The sequence below is a fragment of the Misgurnus anguillicaudatus genome, chromosome 23 (genome assembly GCF_027580225.2).
Source record: "Misgurnus anguillicaudatus chromosome 23, ASM2758022v2, whole genome shotgun sequence".
Classification (NCBI taxonomy): Eukaryota; Metazoa; Chordata; class Actinopteri; order Cypriniformes; family Cobitidae; genus Misgurnus; species Misgurnus anguillicaudatus.
This window is the reverse complement of record NC_073359.2, coordinates 20,660,125-20,680,218: the sequence shown is the minus strand read 5'-3', so window position 1 is coordinate 20,680,218 and position 20,094 is coordinate 20,660,125. Positions and strand designations below refer to the sequence as shown.

General features: G+C 38.3%; 3 protein-coding genes and 2 long non-coding RNA genes across 12 annotated transcripts in view; 4 read left to right on the top strand and 1 right to left on the bottom strand.

The window, feature by feature from the left end:
* Positions 1-2,194, bottom strand: part of LOC129453999 (uncharacterized) — a 41,138-nt gene extending 38,944 nt beyond the window's left edge. For all 5 annotated transcript variants that reach the window (XR_012366083.1, XR_012366082.1, XR_012366081.1 and 2 more), the window contains exon 1: positions 2,057-2,194. This is a non-coding gene — a long non-coding RNA (uncharacterized lncRNA). The remainder of the gene's footprint in view (positions 1-2,056) is intronic.
* frem1b (Fras1 related extracellular matrix 1b) overlaps positions 1-20,094 on the top strand; it is a 136,768-nt gene that overhangs the window by 66,241 nt on the left and 50,433 nt on the right. For 2 of the 4 annotated variants that reach the window (XM_073862231.1, XM_073862232.1), the window contains 10 exons: positions 1,153-1,567; positions 3,534-3,735; positions 3,829-3,973; positions 4,181-4,310; positions 4,384-4,456; positions 5,440-5,589; positions 7,416-7,687; positions 7,775-7,822; positions 8,131-8,310; positions 9,635-9,750. In XM_073862231.1, the coding sequence (XP_073718332.1) occupies positions 1,153-1,567; positions 3,534-3,735; positions 3,829-3,973; positions 4,181-4,310; positions 4,384-4,456; positions 5,440-5,589; positions 7,416-7,687; positions 7,775-7,822; positions 8,131-8,310; positions 9,635-9,750 (1,731 nt within the window). Of the gene's footprint in view, positions 1-1,152; positions 1,568-3,533; positions 3,740-3,828; positions 3,974-4,180; positions 4,311-4,383; positions 4,457-5,439; positions 5,590-7,415; positions 7,688-7,774; positions 7,823-8,130; positions 8,311-9,634; positions 9,751-9,843; positions 9,993-20,094 lie in introns of those variants that run through there. The other 2 variants (XM_073862233.1, XM_073862234.1) reach the window with 2 other exon arrangements.
* LOC141359574 (uncharacterized) lies at positions 12,163-14,130 on the top strand. Its single transcript, XR_012366086.1, has 2 exons — positions 12,163-12,461; positions 13,547-14,130. It is a non-coding gene; the product is annotated as an uncharacterized lncRNA (long non-coding RNA).
* LOC141359611 (uncharacterized) lies at positions 16,397-18,408 on the top strand. The gene is made up of 7 exons (XM_073862336.1): positions 16,397-16,405; positions 16,477-16,564; positions 16,937-17,060; positions 17,196-17,320; positions 17,408-17,508; positions 17,658-17,751; positions 18,152-18,408. The coding sequence occupies exons 1-7, from the start codon at positions 16,397-16,399 to the stop codon at positions 18,277-18,279; spliced, it is 669 nt and encodes a 222-aa protein (XP_073718437.1). The 3' UTR covers positions 18,280-18,408.
* LOC141359610 (uncharacterized) lies at positions 18,417-20,039 on the top strand. The gene is made up of 5 exons (XM_073862335.1): positions 18,417-18,535; positions 18,623-19,053; positions 19,282-19,668; positions 19,746-19,801; positions 19,952-20,039. The coding sequence occupies exons 1-5, from the start codon at positions 18,511-18,513 to the stop codon at positions 20,037-20,039; spliced, it is 987 nt and encodes a 328-aa protein (XP_073718436.1). The 5' UTR covers positions 18,417-18,510.

Below are 20,094 nucleotides of genomic sequence, written 5' to 3'. Positions count from 1 at the left end.
TTAAGAAGAGTAATCGTATATCGTTTTAAAGTTTAAAAATCATTTTAAAAGTTCTGTAAAGCGTCGTCAAATACAGAAAAAAAACATTTAATTTATTTTATTAAAGTGATATGATGGCAGCACAGACTTTAAACCACATTAAACTTCTTTACTTCAAATGCTTTGCGCAATCTGGTCCAGTCATTTTAATACAAAACTGTCTGCGTGCTTTTCCAGCCAAATTGGCAGCAAGGTGGCTTTAGTCAGGGTGTACAGTTGACCTGCGCTGTCTCGTGTGAATCTATAACTGGGTTTGTCACCCAAAACTCTGGCTTGCTTTCATCATTGGGTCATCTGGGAGCAAACAAACCTTACTGAGCCAAGCCTGACAAGAGGCAGGCGGCTTTTCAGAAAGAAAGTACAGAGCACTCTGTGCCAATATGTTCAGTCAGCACAGCATGGGGCAGTATGGAGGCCAACAATGGCGCACGGACACTACGGTGTTATTCACGTGGGGCTAGTGTGCTTTCGATTAACCATTCCAACACAATCGCTCAAAGAAGTGGTTGGTCATGATTTCTAAGGGAGCGACCAAGCAGACACATTGCACATATGTTGGTGTCTTGTCAATTCTGGGCAAAATAGGCTACTACTGGTTGCTCCCTCATCAAGGAAGACACCTGAGCAAAACACCTATCCAGACTGACAGCAGGGTTCAAAAGAAACAGGGAGCCTTGTGTCTCCCATTGCTCTGCTATGACAGCTGATGATAAATGGCCATTATTAAGAAAGTAATAACGCGGCCTGGCATTGGTTATATGCCTCTAAGACATGTAGTCCAGAGACAGGGATCCCCGGGCACAATTTTTCCAAGCAAATATGGGACAATGGCAATGCCAGATGTTGGACCAGTCTGGCTGCGAGAGTGGACCTGCGTGTTGGTTGCCAGTGTGAGGTGGCAGTCGCGTTGTTTACCATGGCTGGCAATTATCAGCTGCGGGGCAATATGTGTTGGGAGGCAGATTGGCTTGGCAGAGGGTGGAATGGGGGGGACACAGCTTGGCTTGCACCCCTCCCTGTCATCTTTTCTGCTCCAACACGTCAACCATGTTGAATGAAGATTGTATGTCTATAACTAAGCTCTTACCATCATGCTTTTGTTTTCTCATACAGCTTTGCCATTACCAACGGTGTGACCTCCAGAACTGGCAGCATTTATTTTACCGTGGAGCACAGTGACCGTATCCCACCCACACTGAACATAAACAAAGGCCTTCAGCTCACCGAGGGCACAGTCAAGATCATTTCCAATGAACACTTAAAACTGACCGATCCGGACACAGCTCTGGACAACCTCACCTATGTTGTTATTCAAGGCCCGCAGTATGGGAAGTTACTCTTGAAGGGATTTCCCCTTTCTAAGCCTCGATTTACACAAGTGGACATCAATAGCATGGATATAACTTACCACCATCTGAACGGGCGAGCTAAGATTGACAGGTTCACCTTTCAACCCACTGATGGTACTAACACAGGTTATTTGGAGTATGGACAGCTGAAGACTGAACCTGCTGTGTTCACTATACAGGTAGGCTGTGATATCTCCAATTAAGAACATTCAACTACAACCAATGACTTAAAGTCTTTAATGTACATGTAAATCTTGATAAGCATTAAAATTACCCACAGAAAGTTAAATCCCACATAGAAACTACTGTAGTATTCTTTAGTATTTACTATAGTAAACTGTAGTGTCATTCCTAGTAATAATAATGTTTTACTTTACCATAGCAAAAATTGAAACATACTACAGAATTGACTAGTTTATCGTTAATACCAAAGAGTGTACTATAAAGTATGCTGTAAAATAGTGTTTAATATAGGCTACTACACCACAGCATGTAGTGCAATTTACTACAGTTTACTATAGGAAACAAAGTATACTTCATAAGGATAATGCCAAGCTACAATAGTTTCATTATTGTTATATGTTATGACTGAAAATATGTAGTAATGGTACGTTTTTTAGCGTTAACCTTGTTAACATAATATAACGTTAAACTGCAAGCATACACACCACTGCGTCACGACGTCGCTCTCTCGAGGCCTGCACCGACAATTAATGTTCCGTTAAGCGGTCACTGAGGCGGAAACGCGCTGGCTGACACCTCCCGCTCGTGTACCGCTCCCGCCAGCACAGGTGAATCCAGACGATGACAACTTGTTTCTCGTGACCCGCGGGAACGCGCACATCGGTGGTTGAAGTTGCCCGTTTTTTCTTGAGCCAAGAATGCAAAGCGCGTGCCTACCGCGCGACCCCTGAGCCCCGGTGTGTTATAAATGATACATCATCAACTTCTAAACGGAATTCTTTACCTATAAAAAATTAATATGTGTACAAATATTTGTCAAATTAGTTTGTGCTGTTTTTTACATTTTAAACTATTAGTTTTATTTTATATATATATATATATAGTAAACTTAAAAAAATATTTATTATGTTACATTGTAAACATGCACAAATTAATGTGTACAAATCTTTTTTTGTTGTTGTTCTCATTATATTTTTACTGTTAATAAACCAAAAAGAAATATATTAATAAATGTTTATTATATTGTGTTTAATGCATCGAAAACTTTTATTTATTTTATTTATTTTATTAATTAATTAATTAATATCTACACCATAATATTCATTCAGCACATAAAAAACAACCAACCAAAAATAGATAATGTTTAATTCTCTTGAGTTTTATCATGTCTTATATTTCTACATTTCAGTTTAACCCTCCTGTTTTGTTCAAATTTTAGCAACCCTTTTAATTTTTGTGGTCAAATAGTTTTATATATACTAAATAACTTTAAATTTAAAATAAAATGGTAGAAAAAAAACATATTTTTTTATTTTTACATACATAAATCGTTTATTTAATAGATTTATTTTTATAAAAATTTATCTTTTATAGCACATACATTTATTTTATATTTATTTAAAAATGTAGTAATGAATATAATAAATTTTTTTTTTATTTGAGAACAGTTTTACCAGTTTTTCACATATTAATAATAAAATACAGTCATTAGACCAGTTTTACAGGAACACTGTATGTACATTTATATACTTGACAGACACTTTTATCCAAAGTAACTAAAAGTAACTTCAAGTCAAGTATCAAGGAAATGTCAAAAAGTAGGTTTAAAGGTTTAAAAAATACAATTAGCATATTTTTCAGAGATGTCGAAGAAGCATTGGGGTCAATTTGACCCCAATTTGATTTCTACCAGCTATTTAGGGTTAGAAAGAACCAATAAATATAAGCAAATATTTTTCTTTGAATATGAAGCAATTTAATTGTCCATGTTTGTGTACAACAGGTTCCAGTTACACAAAATTAAGTATGGTGCACACAACAACCAGGTCTTAGGAGGTTAAAGCAATGGCTATTAAATGAACATTTTCCCTGTATGTGACAATGTAATGCCTCCCTCTAGTGGTAATGTATTATGAGTGCAGTTTAAAAGTCTGATATATTTCCTAATTTCCATCCTCACAGATAGAGATACTGGACAAGACACCTCCCAATATTGTAAACAGGGGGGTTCCAAGTACAATTGAGAGTATTCAAGATGGCAAACAGTGCATCTACATCACCACCAAAGAACTGCAAGCCACCGATCCAGACAGTCCAGACGACGCGCTTGAGTTCACAATAATAAGGCCTCCGCATTTCGGATACTTCGAGAATGCCCTCACAGGCAGGTGCATGGGTGGCTGATAGATCATCAGTGTTAAACATATGCATGTATGTGTATGCAGATTAATGTTAGTGTATAAATATTGTTTTATAGGTGCCTACATTAAAGGGCGCTTCACCCAGAAGGATGTGAACCAGAAGGCAGTGCGCTATGTCATACCTGTAGATATAGAAGTGACAGCGGACAGCTTTGAGTTTCAAGTCACAGACCCTGCAGGAAACACTATGCTTCCTGAAGTGTATGTTGTCTTTTTGTTTTAATGTTTTACATTACACTTTTATTCAAAATGACTTATAGCATTCAAGCTGTAATCATTTTTAGCAGTGCAAAGGTTGTGGGTTCGATTCCTAGGGAGGCTTGAATGCACCGTAAGTCACTTTTGATAAAAGCATCTGTTAAATTTCAGACCAAATGTGATTTTGGCTTTTTTTAACTGCTAACACAGGTTGGAATTCAGGTGGTCCCGCGTGGAGCTGTCTGCTTCCTGTTATCGTGTTTGTGAAAACGCAGGAACGCTCGGTGTGCAGGTGGTACGCAGTGGGAACAGCATAGATCCAGCGTACGTCGGCATACAGGTGTGCTTTACTGTTTTACAATCGTATCGATGCCAGTGTTGCGCAGTGTTCATTGCAAAATTGTTACCTACAGGTGGAAGAGGGCACTGCCAAAGCTGGGAAAGATTTCACTCACAGTTCTGCCAGTCTTGTACAGTTTGATCCAGGTGGTTATCTCCTACTTTTTTGATTTACTTTAATTTAAATCTCCTTCTTCGCTTGAGAATATCCTACCCAGTCTCGTGTAAATCCGTATAAATAGCACAAAGTGTTAAAATCGTGCAATACATACACCAAATTCCAATTTGGCGTGCATATGATACGCCAGTCCTTCCCATTCACTTAAACGGCGCGTCTTTTTTTGTCGTTTTATTTAATTCTGTTTTTAAACCATTTTTGCTTGGGTGTAGGGTTAGATTTCAGATTTGCTTAAGGAGGTTATTTAATATACTGGTTTATTCATGTTTTTGTCTATATTTAAGCCATGGTCGCTTGGAGTTGGGGTTAGAATTGGGGTTTGGGTTAGGATGTAATTTTTTTATATAACAAAAAGTTGTTCTATCCCTAAACCTAAGCGAAAATGGTAAAAAAAATTGAGAAACCAATAAATAAAACGACAAAAGAAAAGAATTTGCCGTACACTGTAAAAAAAATCCGTAGAAATTGCAGCTGAGTTGCCGGTAATTTACCGTAGATTTAAATTTATGTTATTTACTGGCAACATTTTGTTCAAAGTTAAATGAACACCAAACATTTACAAGTCTTTGTCTTTACAGAGTAAAACTAAAAAACAGCATCAAGCAAAACATTCTGGGAAACAAAATCTGAAGCAAAAAACAGAAAAAGGTTGATGATGATTTCTGGTTCCCAGAATGCTTTGCATGAGGCTGTTATTGTATGGTTTTATTCTGTAAAGATAAAGACTTGATAATATTTAAAATGTATTTAACTTTGAACAAACTCTTGCCAGTGAATGGCATGGGTGTAGATCTGCGGTGACTTACCGGCAACCCAGCTGCAATAACATTGATATTTTTACGGACTTTTTTTACAGTGTATGTATTGGACGATTTTCACACTTCGTGCTATTTATACGCAACTTCGTGAGACTGGGTTCGAATATCTGACTTACATGTACACTTTCCATTAGGTGTGAACGTCAAAATATGGAACGTTCATTTGAAAGATGACGGATTAGAGGAGAACCACGAGAAGTTTGAGGTGGTTTTGAAGACTCCAAAAAACGCAGTTTTGGGACAGAGGAACAAGGCCACGGTTGAGATTGTGGATCCTAGAAATGGTAAAAATCCGACCTTAACCTTGTAGTAGAGATCTTCTCGGGTCCAAAGAAATGTACCCGACCCGAAATCACCCGAATCACTTTTTACCCAAACCCAACGTGCATATATATATATATATATATATATATATATATATATATTTATTTAAAAGAAAGACCCAAGACAAACCAGAGAAAATTAGACCCGAGTCCGACCCAAACCCGCTGCTCCATGTATTTTCATTTGTTATACGAAGACGACACCAAGGTAACTGCTAAAATGTGGATTAAAAATTAATTGACAGGTCTGTCTCAACGAAAAAATTCACCTAACGCCAGCCAAACGATGTCGCAGGCGCTCTTGGCAAACGGGGGGGTTGAAAAAGGACTCGATGCACACACGCGAGATAGTTCAGGTCATCTCGGGTCCGTTCGGCAAAACACACATTCATTTTAAATTGCCCAATGCCGCTATTATGATATCCGAGGCACACATGACTAAGTCTGTCAAAATGATTAAATAATCGTCTCATCGCAATAATTGGAACTCATCGCAATGATTTCAGATCACCGCAATGATTGCACATCTTTCTAAAAAACACAAGGGGGAACTGCAGTGCCTGTAAACAGCATTTAAAGCAACACTAAAGAGTTTTTGCTCTTTGCTCCCCCTACAGGTTAGAAGCGTAATTGTCCATTAACTCTGTCGTAAATACTGCAGCATAGCTGGCTCTGATTGGACTGTAGGTCTGCCGTAAAGCAAGTTTTTGTAGTTTTCACTCGAACTACAGGACCCGACGGTTGAAAACTTCTTTAGTGTGGTTTTGGCCGATAGAGGGCTGCAAAGCGAATGTGAAAGTGCCGTTCACCCTGTTTCGAGTGGATGAACGACTGAAACTTTTTTGGAAACGGTATTTAAAGAAATGCTGCAGAACTTTTATAAGCAGTATGAACTGCCAGGTAAAACATAAATTTCCAAAACAGCAATTCCAAATGTAGGGAAGTAAAGGATACTATTCTTAATTTTCAGTTAGTTTTCAGACACTTTATTTTGTTTATTTCTTTTTAAAGGTGCAGTATGTAATTTTTAGAAGGATCTCTTGATAGAAATGCAAAATAATATACAGAGCTAAATTATCAGGGGTGTATAAAGACCTTTCATAATGAACCGTTATGTGTTTAATGCCTTAGAATGAGACGTTTTATCTACATACACAGAGGGTCCCCTTACATGGAAGCCGCCATTTTGTGCAGCCATGTTTCTACAGAAGCCCTTAACGGACAAACTTTTTTACTAAGTTGTCTCCAATGATGATATGTTTGTCCGGTGGCGGCTACCATAGCTTCTCTATGTGTTTCAAAAGCAAGAGATGAGCAGGGGACTGAGCCGTTGGTTGCAATTCACAACCTCAAAACTAGATGCCGCTAAAATTTACACACTGCACCCTTAAGAATTTTCATTAAATAATTGCTTTTAAATATGTGTTATGTGTATTAATATTTACTGGCAGGTAAACCTTGCAAAAGATTTAGTTTAAATAATCACAACAATGACAAACCAAAAAAAATATGAGAATTAAATGTCAAAGCAAAAAACACACAAGTAATCGCCATAAACGTCAAAGCCCTAAAACAGACAATGAATCATCATAATAGACACAATTTATTAGTCAATTAACCGTCAGCCAAATTTCATAATTGTGACAGCGATACACATGACACTCAAACCGCTCGTGTCTTCGGATCAGAACTCGGGTTTTCAGATCTAAGTGGACCTGTAAAGACCTCTACCTTGTAGTCCTCCATATCTCCATACCTTATTTACAATGTGAGAATATTTTCTCCAGGCAGGTGTAATCCTGATGATCTTATTGTTGAAGAAGAAGAGACAAAACATCCTTTTCAAAGCCCACCAGACGTCCAAGAGCCTGAACCAGGGCTGGTTGAGGAATACACTCCAGACCCAAGGACCAGGATCTTCTCGGATAACTATCCACAAAGAGGAGACGTCCCGTATCGTACACACTTCAGCCATTACAGAGAGGGAGAATATCAGGATCAGGCCTTTCATAGTCAAGGACAGAGACAGCTGAGGATTCTGGGTAGAAACAGACACCGAGTGAGCCAGGCCACCTCACTTATTTACTTTAGTCATCTTGTGGGTCAATAAAACCTTGTGTTTATTGTAGTTTAATTGTGATTTTAGGTGCATCTGCCAGAAATGGACAACAGAAATCAAGAAAGAGTTTGGACAGTAAGTTTTCTGCCATGTGCATTGGAAAATTTAATTAAAATATCATGCTTTTTGTTCAGTATTCCTTAGAAAGAAGTGTATCTTTCTGTTAGTATAGCCTAAAAGTGCAATAATGAAGTCAACAATGAAGTCAACGTTTATATGTGACCCTGTCTGTGAAATCCATGCTAAAGTCTCATAATCTGATGGTGAGATTATGAGACACGATCTTACTTCGTCTAAGACAAATATTCAAATAGTAAATCATAAAAAATGACTTTAGCTAAAATTTTACAGGCAATGTCGCATATATTAACCTATTCCTATAGTTTCATGGACTTTTCCCAGTGAGACAAGAGGAAACTGTCTCAGTACCTCGTGTCCATTCCGAACTGGAGATCACTCCGATCTGGAACTGGCCCGGATATTCTGCTGACTCTGAATCGCTAGAGACCCCACAGAGGGACTCGCCCCCATTTGTAGTGAATTCAGGAGTGGGACAACACAAGGTAAGCTGGACTGGTAGGGCAGCACAGTATTGAAGTGAAATGCGATTACATGCATGATTGTGCAATATTCAATACGGTATACCTCTGAGTTAAAATTACATACGTATGGCCATTTGGATGCACTCATGCACATGCATGCACTAACATTCATGTGCCAGTCTCTCTGCTATCTGCATTGACTGAAAACTTAACTCTTTCCCCGCCATTGACGAGTTATCTCATTTGCATTAAAAAAAGTCTTCCTGATAAATTTTTATGTTAATCTGCAATACCGCAATTATCCACTTAACCAATTTATGGTAAAACTGAAGCCAAAACGTTATTTACTAATTTTAAACTCCATGTATGTTTTGATAATCGTTCTGAATCTGATCTCTAACAAAATTCCTTCACAAAAATGCAATTATGTCAGCTTTTTGCTAAAAAAATATTTTTAAAGAAAGTTTATAAGCAGAGAAAAAATATAGATAGGATAAAATGTTATTTTTCCCCCCGTATTGTTTGTTTAAAAACAGAGGGTCTGTTCTTTCATTTAATATATATGTATGTTTATATATTTTTAGAAGAAAATTTTCCTGGAAAGCATTTTGTGAAACTTTTGTGAAAATCACAAAAAATGCTAGCGGCCAACTTTTCAAAAAATGGCTGGTGGGAACGAGTTAAAAACATTAAAGTATTTCAAACCATTACTGTATGCATACTGCAACATTTACATATATTTCGGTGTATTGTGCTGCTTTGTGTGCTGGCTTGATTATTAAGACCGCAAAAGCAAATATTTATGGTAATGTTTGGGTTAAATATGAATTTTTGCCCAGACAAGCCCAGTGATAACAAATTAACAAAAATAATGCATTGACAATAGAAGCATAAGGGGCAGGCACTTGAATAAACGTTAAAGGTACAGTATGTGTTTTTATTGGCATTTAATGGTGGGATTGCAAATTGCAACCAACATCAATTTCGAAATGCAATGAGAAGCTACGGTAGCTGCCACAGGACAAATATGTCGCGGTCTGAGACAACGTAGGGACGACACGCGCTTTGTAGAGCAGTTTGTCCATTAAGGGCTACTGTAGAAACATGGCGGCGACATCCATGTAAGGGGACCCACTGTGTACATAGATTAAAATGGCTCATTTTAACATACTGTAATAAAACAATACAGTTCATTATGTAAGGTCTTTATACACCACTGATAATATAGTTATGGATATTATATTGCACTTCTTTCAAGAGATCCTTATAAAAGTTACACAATGCACCTTTAAATATTATTATATGTTGTAATGAGCTCTGATGTCATATTGTTTCTCTTTCAAAGTCTCAGAAGTCTGTAAGTATTGGTTGTCCAAATGGTTGGACTCACCACCGGAGAAACTGCTATATTATGGGCCCTGGTACCGCAAGCTGGAGCAGTGCACAACACGCTTGCATGTTGTAAGTAACACTTTTCTTGTTGTAAAGATTAAATATACACACATGCATATTTAATCTACACACAACAGACATCTTTTCTATTTTCCAAATTAGGCTTCAAAGCAGCTTGACAAGCGTGCAATCAAAGAATGATATGAAGTGGTTGTGGAAATTCACTGGAAAGCAAGCATTCTGGATTGGTAAGTTTACAGTAGTGCACGAAAATGACTAATAGAGAGCGCTAAACAATATATTGCTATATGATGCAGGACTCACGGGCAGTCCAGAGAATTGGACTTGGACTGATGGTAAACTGCTGACCTTCTCAAAACTCAAGAAGGAAAGTGTGACCAACCATCAAGATCCTGACCGCTCGACCGCCACCTGTGTTTTGGCCCAAAGTCAGAAGATATGGATTCCTAAAAGCTGTATTGATGGATCAGAACACAGATATATTTGTTCAGCACCTGCACAAATCAGTTAAAACGTATTTAATTTCATGGGCGTTGGAATTATAGTATGTGGGTGAGACAAGACCCACCAAGTTTTTAAAGACCAAAGATAATAGACCCCATTCCACCTGAGGAATGCCTTAATAAATAAAACTCCATTCCGCGTTTTATCTACAGCCTTGACTTCCATGCAGCTGCTTTCTCAAATCCATTCCAATTCGCTCATTTGAAGTCCATATTAATTAAACTCCATTCCATGTTTTCACTACTCCCGCAACATGGAGAGGAAAAACAAACTTTGTATTATTATATAAAGTTTTTTATTAAATAAAATTTATATTTATATATTTTTTCTGGGGGAGGACCCACCCACATTTTATTTGCCTCCGGCGCCCATGTTTAATTTATAATGGTATTTTATTGATCAAAAATACATTGAAATTAAAAAATGTTCAGTGACATCCTTTCTAAAAATTTGCCATGGTTTTATTAGAGTAAGATGAAATAACCATGTTTTTGGTGTATTTATTACTATTGTATTACCATATTTTACCACTACAAATATCATGGTTTAACAATGGTTTTGAGATCATGTTAAATTTGTGCTTCACTGTAGTAAAACCATGTTTTTGTAAGAGATTCTTTCTGTTGTTTTATAATATGTCATCAAATTTATATTAATAAAAACTATCTGTAAGGAGTTGTTAATTTGTGTAATGTCTACGCACACACAGATTTACCAAAGTTTTATCTTAAACACCATACACGTTTGTTTATACATAAAAAGACAAAAACATACAAAATGTCATGTTTATTTCTTTTATGACTTTTTCCATGTTTAAGTGATATAATTGGGCCCCCAGTGCTTTTATCAGCCTAGAAAATGTAAAAAAGAGCAACCCAGTTACTTAGTTTTGGTAAACCATTCTCTGGAAGCATGTTAAAAATAGGTTATTAAAATTTGACATAATTTGGGATAATACCGCCTTAACCTGCACTATCCAACCAAGACACTGCCATTTATTCACTATTGATCAAATTGTAATTTAAAGATGCATAATTAAAATTTTGTATAATTCAAGTGCTGTAAGTTGTGAATTACCCATAAATATGTTATTTCCACAATATGTGTTTGAAATGGCAACTATAAATGTTTATTTCATTTGTTTTATTATATTTAAGTAATGAAAATAAACTTAACGTGGGTGTTTAATATCTTGTTACTGAATACTCATAATAACATACAGCAGACATCAACTAATCAGCTTGTTCATAATGCGATAACGCATTTTTTAGTTTACCTGCCTGCATTCACCAACCGCTAGGGGGCGAAAATCAACTTGGGACAAATGGGAGATTGTATGAGGTTCATCTGGTTCATTTCTGATTGGTTAACAAGCTATGGCGTCACTTCTGCAGGCAGCTATGTGAGACTGCTATGATGTCTGTTCAGGAGAACTTACTCAATTTTTTAAGGTTCATGTGTAATACGAGGAATAGTCATTTGAAATAAAATTAACCAAAAAGAATATTAAGGATATAATTTTGCTTTTTTATTTTCATTTATAACGGCAAATAACCACTAAATACCTATATATTAAGTGCGGGATGTAGAGCTTGAAATATGTGAATATAAGTGTATTTTTTATTTATTTTTTTAAATGTAAATACAAATGTATGTAACGTTACTCATTGATTCTGTTCATGCGATTTTCTGTTTTTTTTTATCTTTTTTTGTGTGTGCGCTGTGTATTATCACAAAATAAAAAATATTTAAAAATGTTAATTTGTGTAAAGCATCAAATGTTTTGAATCGAAAACCATAATAAACAAGCATTAACTGAGGTGAAAATGTACATATTATTACACGTAAAGTATGTCTATCTCTATGGCTCTGGCTAGGCATTTTGGCTCCATCCAATCAAAACCTAAGGTGTAAAAAATGACAACCCGCTTATCCAATGATACGCTCCCTGGACATTTAAAGTTCTCAAACCTTATCTGATTGGACAATACAGTAAAACTCGGTGTACTTTTGCTTAGAAGAAATTAATGGAGCAGGAAGACATGACTTTTCAGTGATAAGAATTTATATTTCATTGAAGATGAACATGATCGATCATACTAACCGGAAGCGCGCATGTAAACAATGGTGGATCGTTCGGGAATTTCCCCCAATTTTCATTGTTTTGGATTAACGTGGGATGCATTTTGAAGAGTGGACCCTTACTGGTGTTTCTTGGATTCGTTTGAAATTATCAGAACCATATGAGATGATATGTAAGTAACGTTACTAACATTCATATTAATAATATTATTCGGTCCGTCTGCATCATTTAATCCACTCCTGATTGCAAAAACAAGATCAGAACATAAACAAAGTACAGATACCCATAGATGCGCCCGCCCACATGCCGGTGCGGGTTACGTTTAAATGATTGTGTTCAGTTTTTTACACTTTTTGTGTTGTGAGATTTTATTTTAAAATTTTTAAAGTGTCACGACAGCCAAATGAAGTATCGCGAGAGCGTGTAGTGAAATCATACGGAGGAATCTCTCTCGCGGAACTTTGACGTCATCCGACTGTCGGTTCTTGCAGCGCTGCATGAAGTCAAACAAGCCTAATCTTTCTTGAACAAAAATTCACAAATTACAACAACATCAATAATTGTCACTAGCCTTGCTGATATAAATTTAACAATAATTAATTTAGATTAAACTGGATTTGTACATTTGTGGAAAAACCCGGTGCCACGGCCTATTATATGTAGATGTGCATCAATATTATATGTTAATAATTTATTTAACCACTTCTTATTAACTGTGCAACTTAAACTTGAAATAGATTGAAATAGAATAATGACAGAAGTTTATCAATAGCTTTTCAGTGTCTACTAAGTAAATGTACAAATCACATCGTTTAAATTAAACAGTTATTTTTAAATTATTTTAATAAACATATTTAATATATTTAATAAATAATAAATATTAAAGTTATGTATCTAATGATATTTATTAAATCATTAACTGCCATTTTGCCACATACTGCATAACCGTGACGCAGTTGGCTGCGCTGCATGACTCATGAGCGTGTGCCCAACTACGTCCGCTTTTATGCAAATACTTTTTGCTCCCGCTCCGCTATTCTGATTGGTTATTTAAGCTATGGCGTCACTTAATCTGCAGGCAGCTATGTGAGACTGCTATGATGTCTGTTTAAGGAGACAATATCACCAAACTTACTCAATATCTTAAGGTTCATGTTTAAATACGAGGAATAGTGATCTGTAATAAAATTGACCAAAAATAATATTAAGGATATAATTTATTTTTTGTTGTTGCCATTTTACCTTTTATTTAATCAGTAATAGAGGAGAGGACAGAGAGGAGAGAGGGGTATGGAAGAGGCAAATGGCCACGAGTCGGGAATCGAGCTCGGGTCGCCGAAAAGTGCAAAAGCACCACATGTCCAAGCGCTACATCATCGGCTCCGACAGATTAATAAAAAAGAAGGTGTTATTTCGTTATTTATTTTTGTGAAATAGAAAATGCAGAAAACATGTAGCCTATGGTTACACCAAATTAACTGTTCAATAACACTCCCTCTTAATGTATTTATTTACTTATTATGATGATCATTGTTGTTGTTGTTATTATCATTTCTATTATTTCAATCTTCTTTTCTTTTGTGGTTTTAATGTAATTTTTTAATTAATTACTTATATATTAAGTGCGGGGTGTAGAGATATGTGAATATAAATCTAACTGTTATATATTGAAATGTAAAAACAAATGTATCTAACGTTACTTATTGTTCTGTTCATGCGATTTTGTGTTTTTAATCTTTTTTGTGTGTGCGCTGTTTATTATCACAACAAATTAAAATGTTAATTTGTGTAAAGTATTTAATGTTTTGAATCGAAAGTCATAATAAACAAGCATTAAATGAGGTGGTAATGTATACTATTATTAAACGTATGTCATCTATAACACTTACAGTTATTTAAATGCATAGCTGGTGACAATTTTACATACATTTTAATTATTCTTCTTAAAAGCTCAGACTGAAATATACAATGATCCCCGTTTAAATCTTTGAATATTTGTCTCTATGTTTGCTACCTCATTTATTTCAAAACATTTTAAACTTAAAGATTGTAAATGGATTTTTCTATGATAAAAAACAAATGTTAATGTCTAACACAGTTTGTTATGAATGCGAATCTGTTAATAGACGAACATTTGCCTCAAAAGATGTTACATTTAAACTCATAACAATCCAATTTTTATTTAAAGTTAAAACCAAGCATACTAATACAATAATAAACGCCCATTTTCCGGACAAAATATATGGCGTTTTATTTATTTATTAAGGTCAACACAAATAGCAAGCAGTACAACAAATACTGACGTGTAATTATTAAGCATAAATAATATAATAGTTTAAAAGATGTGATCATTTACTTTTCAAATGTTACAAGAAAATATCTGAAGGGCGCTGTATGCAGAATATTTCTTCTTAAATTTGTAAACTTTGGACTTGAACTTAAGGGAATTTAATTGTTGAAGAATTTTTATCTAATATAGAAAGATAGACATTTCATGATAAAACTTATATTTATAAAGCAATTATATAAATATATATTTATAATGAAAATATATTATATTTTGTTAAAAAATATATGTTTCTGTTTTGTGGTTGCCATGGTTTTACTACAGTAACCAAGGTTAATTTTCGCAAGGGTGACGCTGCAATGCAGTGATTATTACGTCGAGTTTCAGAGGCTATATAAGTCAGCACGCCCTTCATTATTTCGTGGGTTTACAGTTCGGCGTGTTTTGGTACTTTCTCGAGTCCAAGGCTATTTTCAGCGTTTTTCGTGTTTTCTTGTGTGGTGTTTGTTTTGCGTGTTTGTTTGTGTGGATTTTGTGTTTATCATGAATCCCGTTATCGTTGTTGAACGAGGATCGCGGAGCTGTCTTTCAGCAGACGAGTTTCTTGCTGAGTTGGACAAAGGGTCGACTCTCCTGTTTATCAAGGAGAATCGCCCCCCTGTTTCAATCAGCAGAGCCGTTTCTGCTCCTCAGTTCATCGAGCCCTCCGTACCTGTTTTACAGGAGGAGGCGCTCGGTGAACCGAGCAGTCCGCATCAGGATGCTGAGGCTTCGGTGAGGTCCGGTGTGATCACGCCACCTCCTCCAGAGTCGACAGCAGAGGAAGCCTGTAAGTTCATACATTTTCACCTGTAATCTGTATATGTTCAACATTATCTGTGACTGATGTTAAAAAAAAAACACTGAGTGAAATGTGTGTGAGAGAGAGATAGAGACACCTTTAGCCAGAGGACTTTTAAATGATTCCTTAATAATTCCCTTATGAATACTGATCATTACTTTTTGCAGTTAATGTGTAGTCGATGTGGTTTTTGTAGGATTGATTAACAATAAATGAACATTTTCTGAAAATAACAATTATTTGAAGCTTTGAAGTGTTTTGCTTTCCTTTACCACACTTACACTGAATCTCAGAATGAACATCCTAGACGATATGCTGGGTTAAAGGATGACGCTGGGGATCTTTAATTTTTATCTGTTCTTTTCACTTCCAGAGGAGAAAGCCGTGGTCGAGGATGAAGACTTTGAGGAGGGGGGGGTCAGAGTCTTCATCCCACCATGAGCTATCTTCTGAGTCTGGTACAGGCTATGACACCAGCTCTCTCACCAAAGGGTAACATAAGACTTACACAACATTAAAACTCTTTGTAATGAATGCCTGTACTCATGTGTCTTAAATAAGAGCTGTCCATTTGCAAGATTTTAGCTCTAATTTACTGACTTATTGCTTTGATATATTTTCAGGAGTTCCTCTGTTGTGGACATCTGTAGGGAGGTTGAAGCCCTCAGCATCCAACCAGCACCATCTGCGCCTTGGGTCGGCCGGGTCCCCAGAGCTGGAATGAAGCTACCAGCTCCCGTGGAAGGTGTGGACAGACTTGATTTAGTATATTTTTGAAAATCATTTTGTGGTCATCAAGTTGTTTCATTTAACCTCTTTGCTTTGTTCTCAGAGGGTTCTCCGCAGTGGAGTGACCTTTCTTACACGGTGGACCACAATGCTTCATTTGAGGTGTCAACACCTCCATCCGCCGAGGCAGCCGGCACACATCAGGTGAGATCCTGTCTGCTTGTGTCATCTTCAGAGAGTTTTTATAGAGATGAATTATGTAATTTCAAAAGTAAAACATTACATTTCAATACCAACCAGAGTGTTAACTGATGATCGTGTGATTTCTAGGAGGATGCTCACGACTCGGTGACATCCGAAGTGAGTTCATCTGACGGAGCCGCCGCTCCTCAGACTCCTGCGGTGCCAGAGGAAGCCTGTAAGTTCATACATTCTCACCTGTAATCTGTATAAGTCCAAAAATATATGTGACTGATGTAAAAAAAAAACACTGAGTGAAATGTGTGTGAGATAGAGACATCTTTAGCCAAATGACTTTTTAATGATTCCCTAATCATTCCCTTATGAATACTGATCATTATTTTTTGCAGTTAATGTGTAGTCGATGTGGTTTTTGTAGGATTGATTAACAATAAATGAACATTTTCTGAAAATAACAACTATTTGAAGCTTTGAATGTTTTGCTGTCCTTTACCACACTGACACTGAATCTCAGAATGACAATCCCGATATGCTGGATTTAAGGATGATGCTGGGATCCTTAATTTTTATCTGTTCTTTTCACTTACAGGTCCAGAGGAGAAAGCCATGGATGAGGATGAAGACTTTGAGGAGGGGGGGTCAAAGTCTTCATCCCACCATGAGCTATCTTCTGAGTCTGGAACAGGCTCTGATATCAGCTCTCTCACCAAAGGGTAAAATAAGACTTACACAACATTAAAACTCTTTGTAATGGATGTCTGTTCTCATGTGTCTTATATAAGAGCTGTCCATTTCCAAGATTTTAGTTTTTAGCTCTAATTTACTGAATTATTATTTTGATATTTCAGGAGTTCCTCTGTTTTGGATGACTGTAGTGACGTGGAGCCACTCAGCATCCAACCAGCACCTCTCTCTCTGCCTTGTGTCGGCCGGGTCCCCAGAGCTGGAATGAAGCTACCAGCTCCCGTGGAAGGTGTGGATGGACTTGATTTAGTATATTTGTGAAAATCATTCTGTTGTCATCAAGTTGTTTCATTTAACCTCTTTGCTTTGTTCTCAGAAGGTTCTCCGCTGTGGAGTGACCTTTCTGACACGGTGGACCACAATGCTTCTTTGGAGGAATCCACACCTCCATCCGCCGAGGCAGCCGGCACACATCAGGTGAGATTCTGTCTGCTTGTGTCATCTTCAGAGAGTTTTTATAGAGATGAATTATGTAATTACAAAAGTAAAACATTACATTTCAGTACCAGCCAGAGTGTTTCACAGAAACTTACGCATAACCTAACCGATGATGATGTGATTTCTAGGAGGATGCTCACGGCTCCGTGAGGTCCGACTCTGATGTGAGTCCAGCTGATGGAGCCGCTGCTCCTCAGACTCCTGCGGTGCCAGAGGAAGCCTGTAAGTTCATACATTCTTATCTGTAATCTGTATAAATCCAACAATATCTGTGATTGATGTTCAGTGATTTACAGAGTATGAAAAAAACACTGAGTGAAATGTGTGAGAGATAGAGACACCTTTAGCCAAATGACTTTTTAATGAATCACATATTAATATTATTCCCTTGTGTAACCTCATCATTATTTTTTGCAGTTAATGTGTAGTCGATATGGTTTTTGTAGGATTGATTAACAATACGTGAAAATTTTCTGAAAATAACAATTATTTGAAGCTTTGAAGTGTTTTGCTGTCCTTTACCACACTGACACTGAATCTTAGAATGAGAGTCCTGGACGATATGCTGGATTAAATGATGGCGCTTGGATCCTTAATTTGTATCTGTTCTTTTCACTTACAGATCCAGAGGAGAAAGCCGTGGTTGAGGATGAAGACTTTGAGGAGGGGGGGTCAAAGTCTTCATCCCACCATGAGCTATCTTCTGAGTCTGGAACAGGCTCTGATATCAGCTCTCTCGCCAAAGGGTAACATAAGACTTACACAACATTAAAACTCTTTGTAATGGATGTTTGTACTCATGTCTCCTACATCAGAGCTGTCCATTTGCAAGATTTTAGTTTTTAGCTCTAACTTACTGAATTATTATTTTGATATTTCAGGAGTTCCTCTGTTTCGGATGACTGTAGTGACGTGGAGCCACTCAGCATCCAACCAGCACCATTTCTGCCTTGGGTCGGCCGAGTGGTCCCCAGGGCAGAAATGAAGCCTGCAGCTCCCGTGAAAGGTGTGGAGGCACTTGATTTAGTTTATTTTTGAAAATCATTTTGTTGTCATCAAGTTGTTTCATTTAACCTCTTTGTTTCGTTCTCAGAAGGTTTTCCGCAGTGGAGTGACCTTTGGTTTACGGTGGAACCGAAGGCATCTCGTGAGGAGTCCACACCTCCTCCCGCAAATCCTGCAGCAGGAGTCCTCTCCTCCCCTCCTCCTGCACCTGCTCCACAGCCTCCAGCAGGGGTCCTCTCCTCCGCTCCACCTGTACCTGCTCCACAGCCTCCAACAGGGGTCCTCTCCTCCCCTCCTCCTGCACCTGCTCCACAGCCTCCAGCAGGGGTCCTCTCCTCCCCTCCTCCTGCACCTGCTCCACAGCCTGCAGCAGGGGTCCTCTCCTCCCCTCCACCTGTACCTGCTCCACAGCCTCCAACAGGGGTCCTCTCCTCCCCTCTTCCTGCACCTGCTCCACAGCCTCCAGCAGGGGTCCTCTCCTCCGCTCCACCTGTACCTGCTCCACAGCCTCCAACAGGGGTCCTCTCCTCCCCTCCTCCTGCACCTGCTCCACAGCCTCCAGCAGGGGTCCTCTCCTCCCCTCCTCCTGCACCTGCTCCACAGCCTGCAGCAGGGGTCCTCTCCTCCCCTCCTCCTGCACCTGCTCCACAGCCTCCAACAGGGGTCCTCTCCTCCCCTCCTCCTGCACCTGCTCCACAGCCTCCAGCAGGGGTCCTCTCCTCCCCTCCTCCTGCACCTGCTCCACAGCCTCCAGCAGGGGTCCTCTCCTCCCCTCCACCTGTACCTGCTCCACAGCCTCCAACAGGGGTCCTCTCCTCCCCTCCTCCTGCACCTGCTCCACAGCCTCCAGCAGGGGTCCTCTCCTCCCCTCCTCCTGCACCTGCTCCACAGCCTGCAGCAGGGGTCCTCTCCTCCGCTCCACCTGTACCTGCTCCACAGCCTCCAACAGGGGTCCTCTCCTCCCCTCCTCCTGCACCTGCTCCACAGCCTCCAGCAGGGGTCCTCTCCTCCCCTCCTCCTGCACCTGCTCCACAGCCTGCAGCAGGGGTCCTCTCCTCCCCTCCTCCTGCACCTGCTCCACAGCCTCCAGCTGCAGTTGCACCTCCTCAGCCCCAGGCGCCTCCGTCCTCTCAGGTAGATTGTAAGCATTATCAGTGAAAATATTAATGAAAAAGTTGTAAATGTATTAAACATGATTGTTTTATTTACAGCAAAACAACACAGACGCTGTGGAGGACATGGAGGTTGAGGACGGTTCATCTTCTCAGTAAGTTTATCAAAGTCTCTCTACATCCATCTGTAACCAGTGTGGTATTACATTTAGCTGTGTTTTTAAATCTTGTACAGTAAACATATTTTTTATTGTTTAAATGTTTTCTGAAAAAGTTCTTGACAATATATATTAATGTGTTTTTAGACCTTCACCTCCATATGGCTTGGCAACTCCGGTTGCGCCTCCTCAACCTCCGCCTCCGTCCTCTCAGGTAGATTGTGAACATTATTAGTGTCAATATTAATGAAAACGCAGTTTCATGTAAATGTTTTAAATCTCTGATTGTT

What these genes read in the sequence shown, in the direction of transcription:
- LOC141359611 (XM_073862336.1), top strand. An exon ending in AGGCAGCCGGCACACATCAG is followed by an intron (nt 17,509 to 17,657) that starts GTGAGATTCTGT and finishes TGTGATTTCTAG; the next exon opens with GAGGATGCTCACGGCTCCGT. An exon ending in TGCGGTGCCAGAGGAAGCCT is followed by an intron (nt 17,752 to 18,151) that starts GTAAGTTCATAC and finishes TTTCACTTACAG; the next exon opens with ATCCAGAGGAGAAAGCCGTG.
- LOC141359610 (XM_073862335.1), top strand. Translation starts at nt 18,511, where the DNA reads ATGAAGCCTGCAGCTCCCGTGAAAG. An exon ending in CTCCACAGCCTCCAACAGGG is followed by an intron (nt 19,054 to 19,281) that starts GTCCTCTCCTCC and finishes CCTGCTCCACAG; the next exon opens with CCTCCAGCAGGGGTCCTCTC. An exon ending in AGGCGCCTCCGTCCTCTCAG is followed by an intron (nt 19,669 to 19,745) that starts GTAGATTGTAAG and finishes TTTTATTTACAG; the next exon opens with CAAAACAACACAGACGCTGT.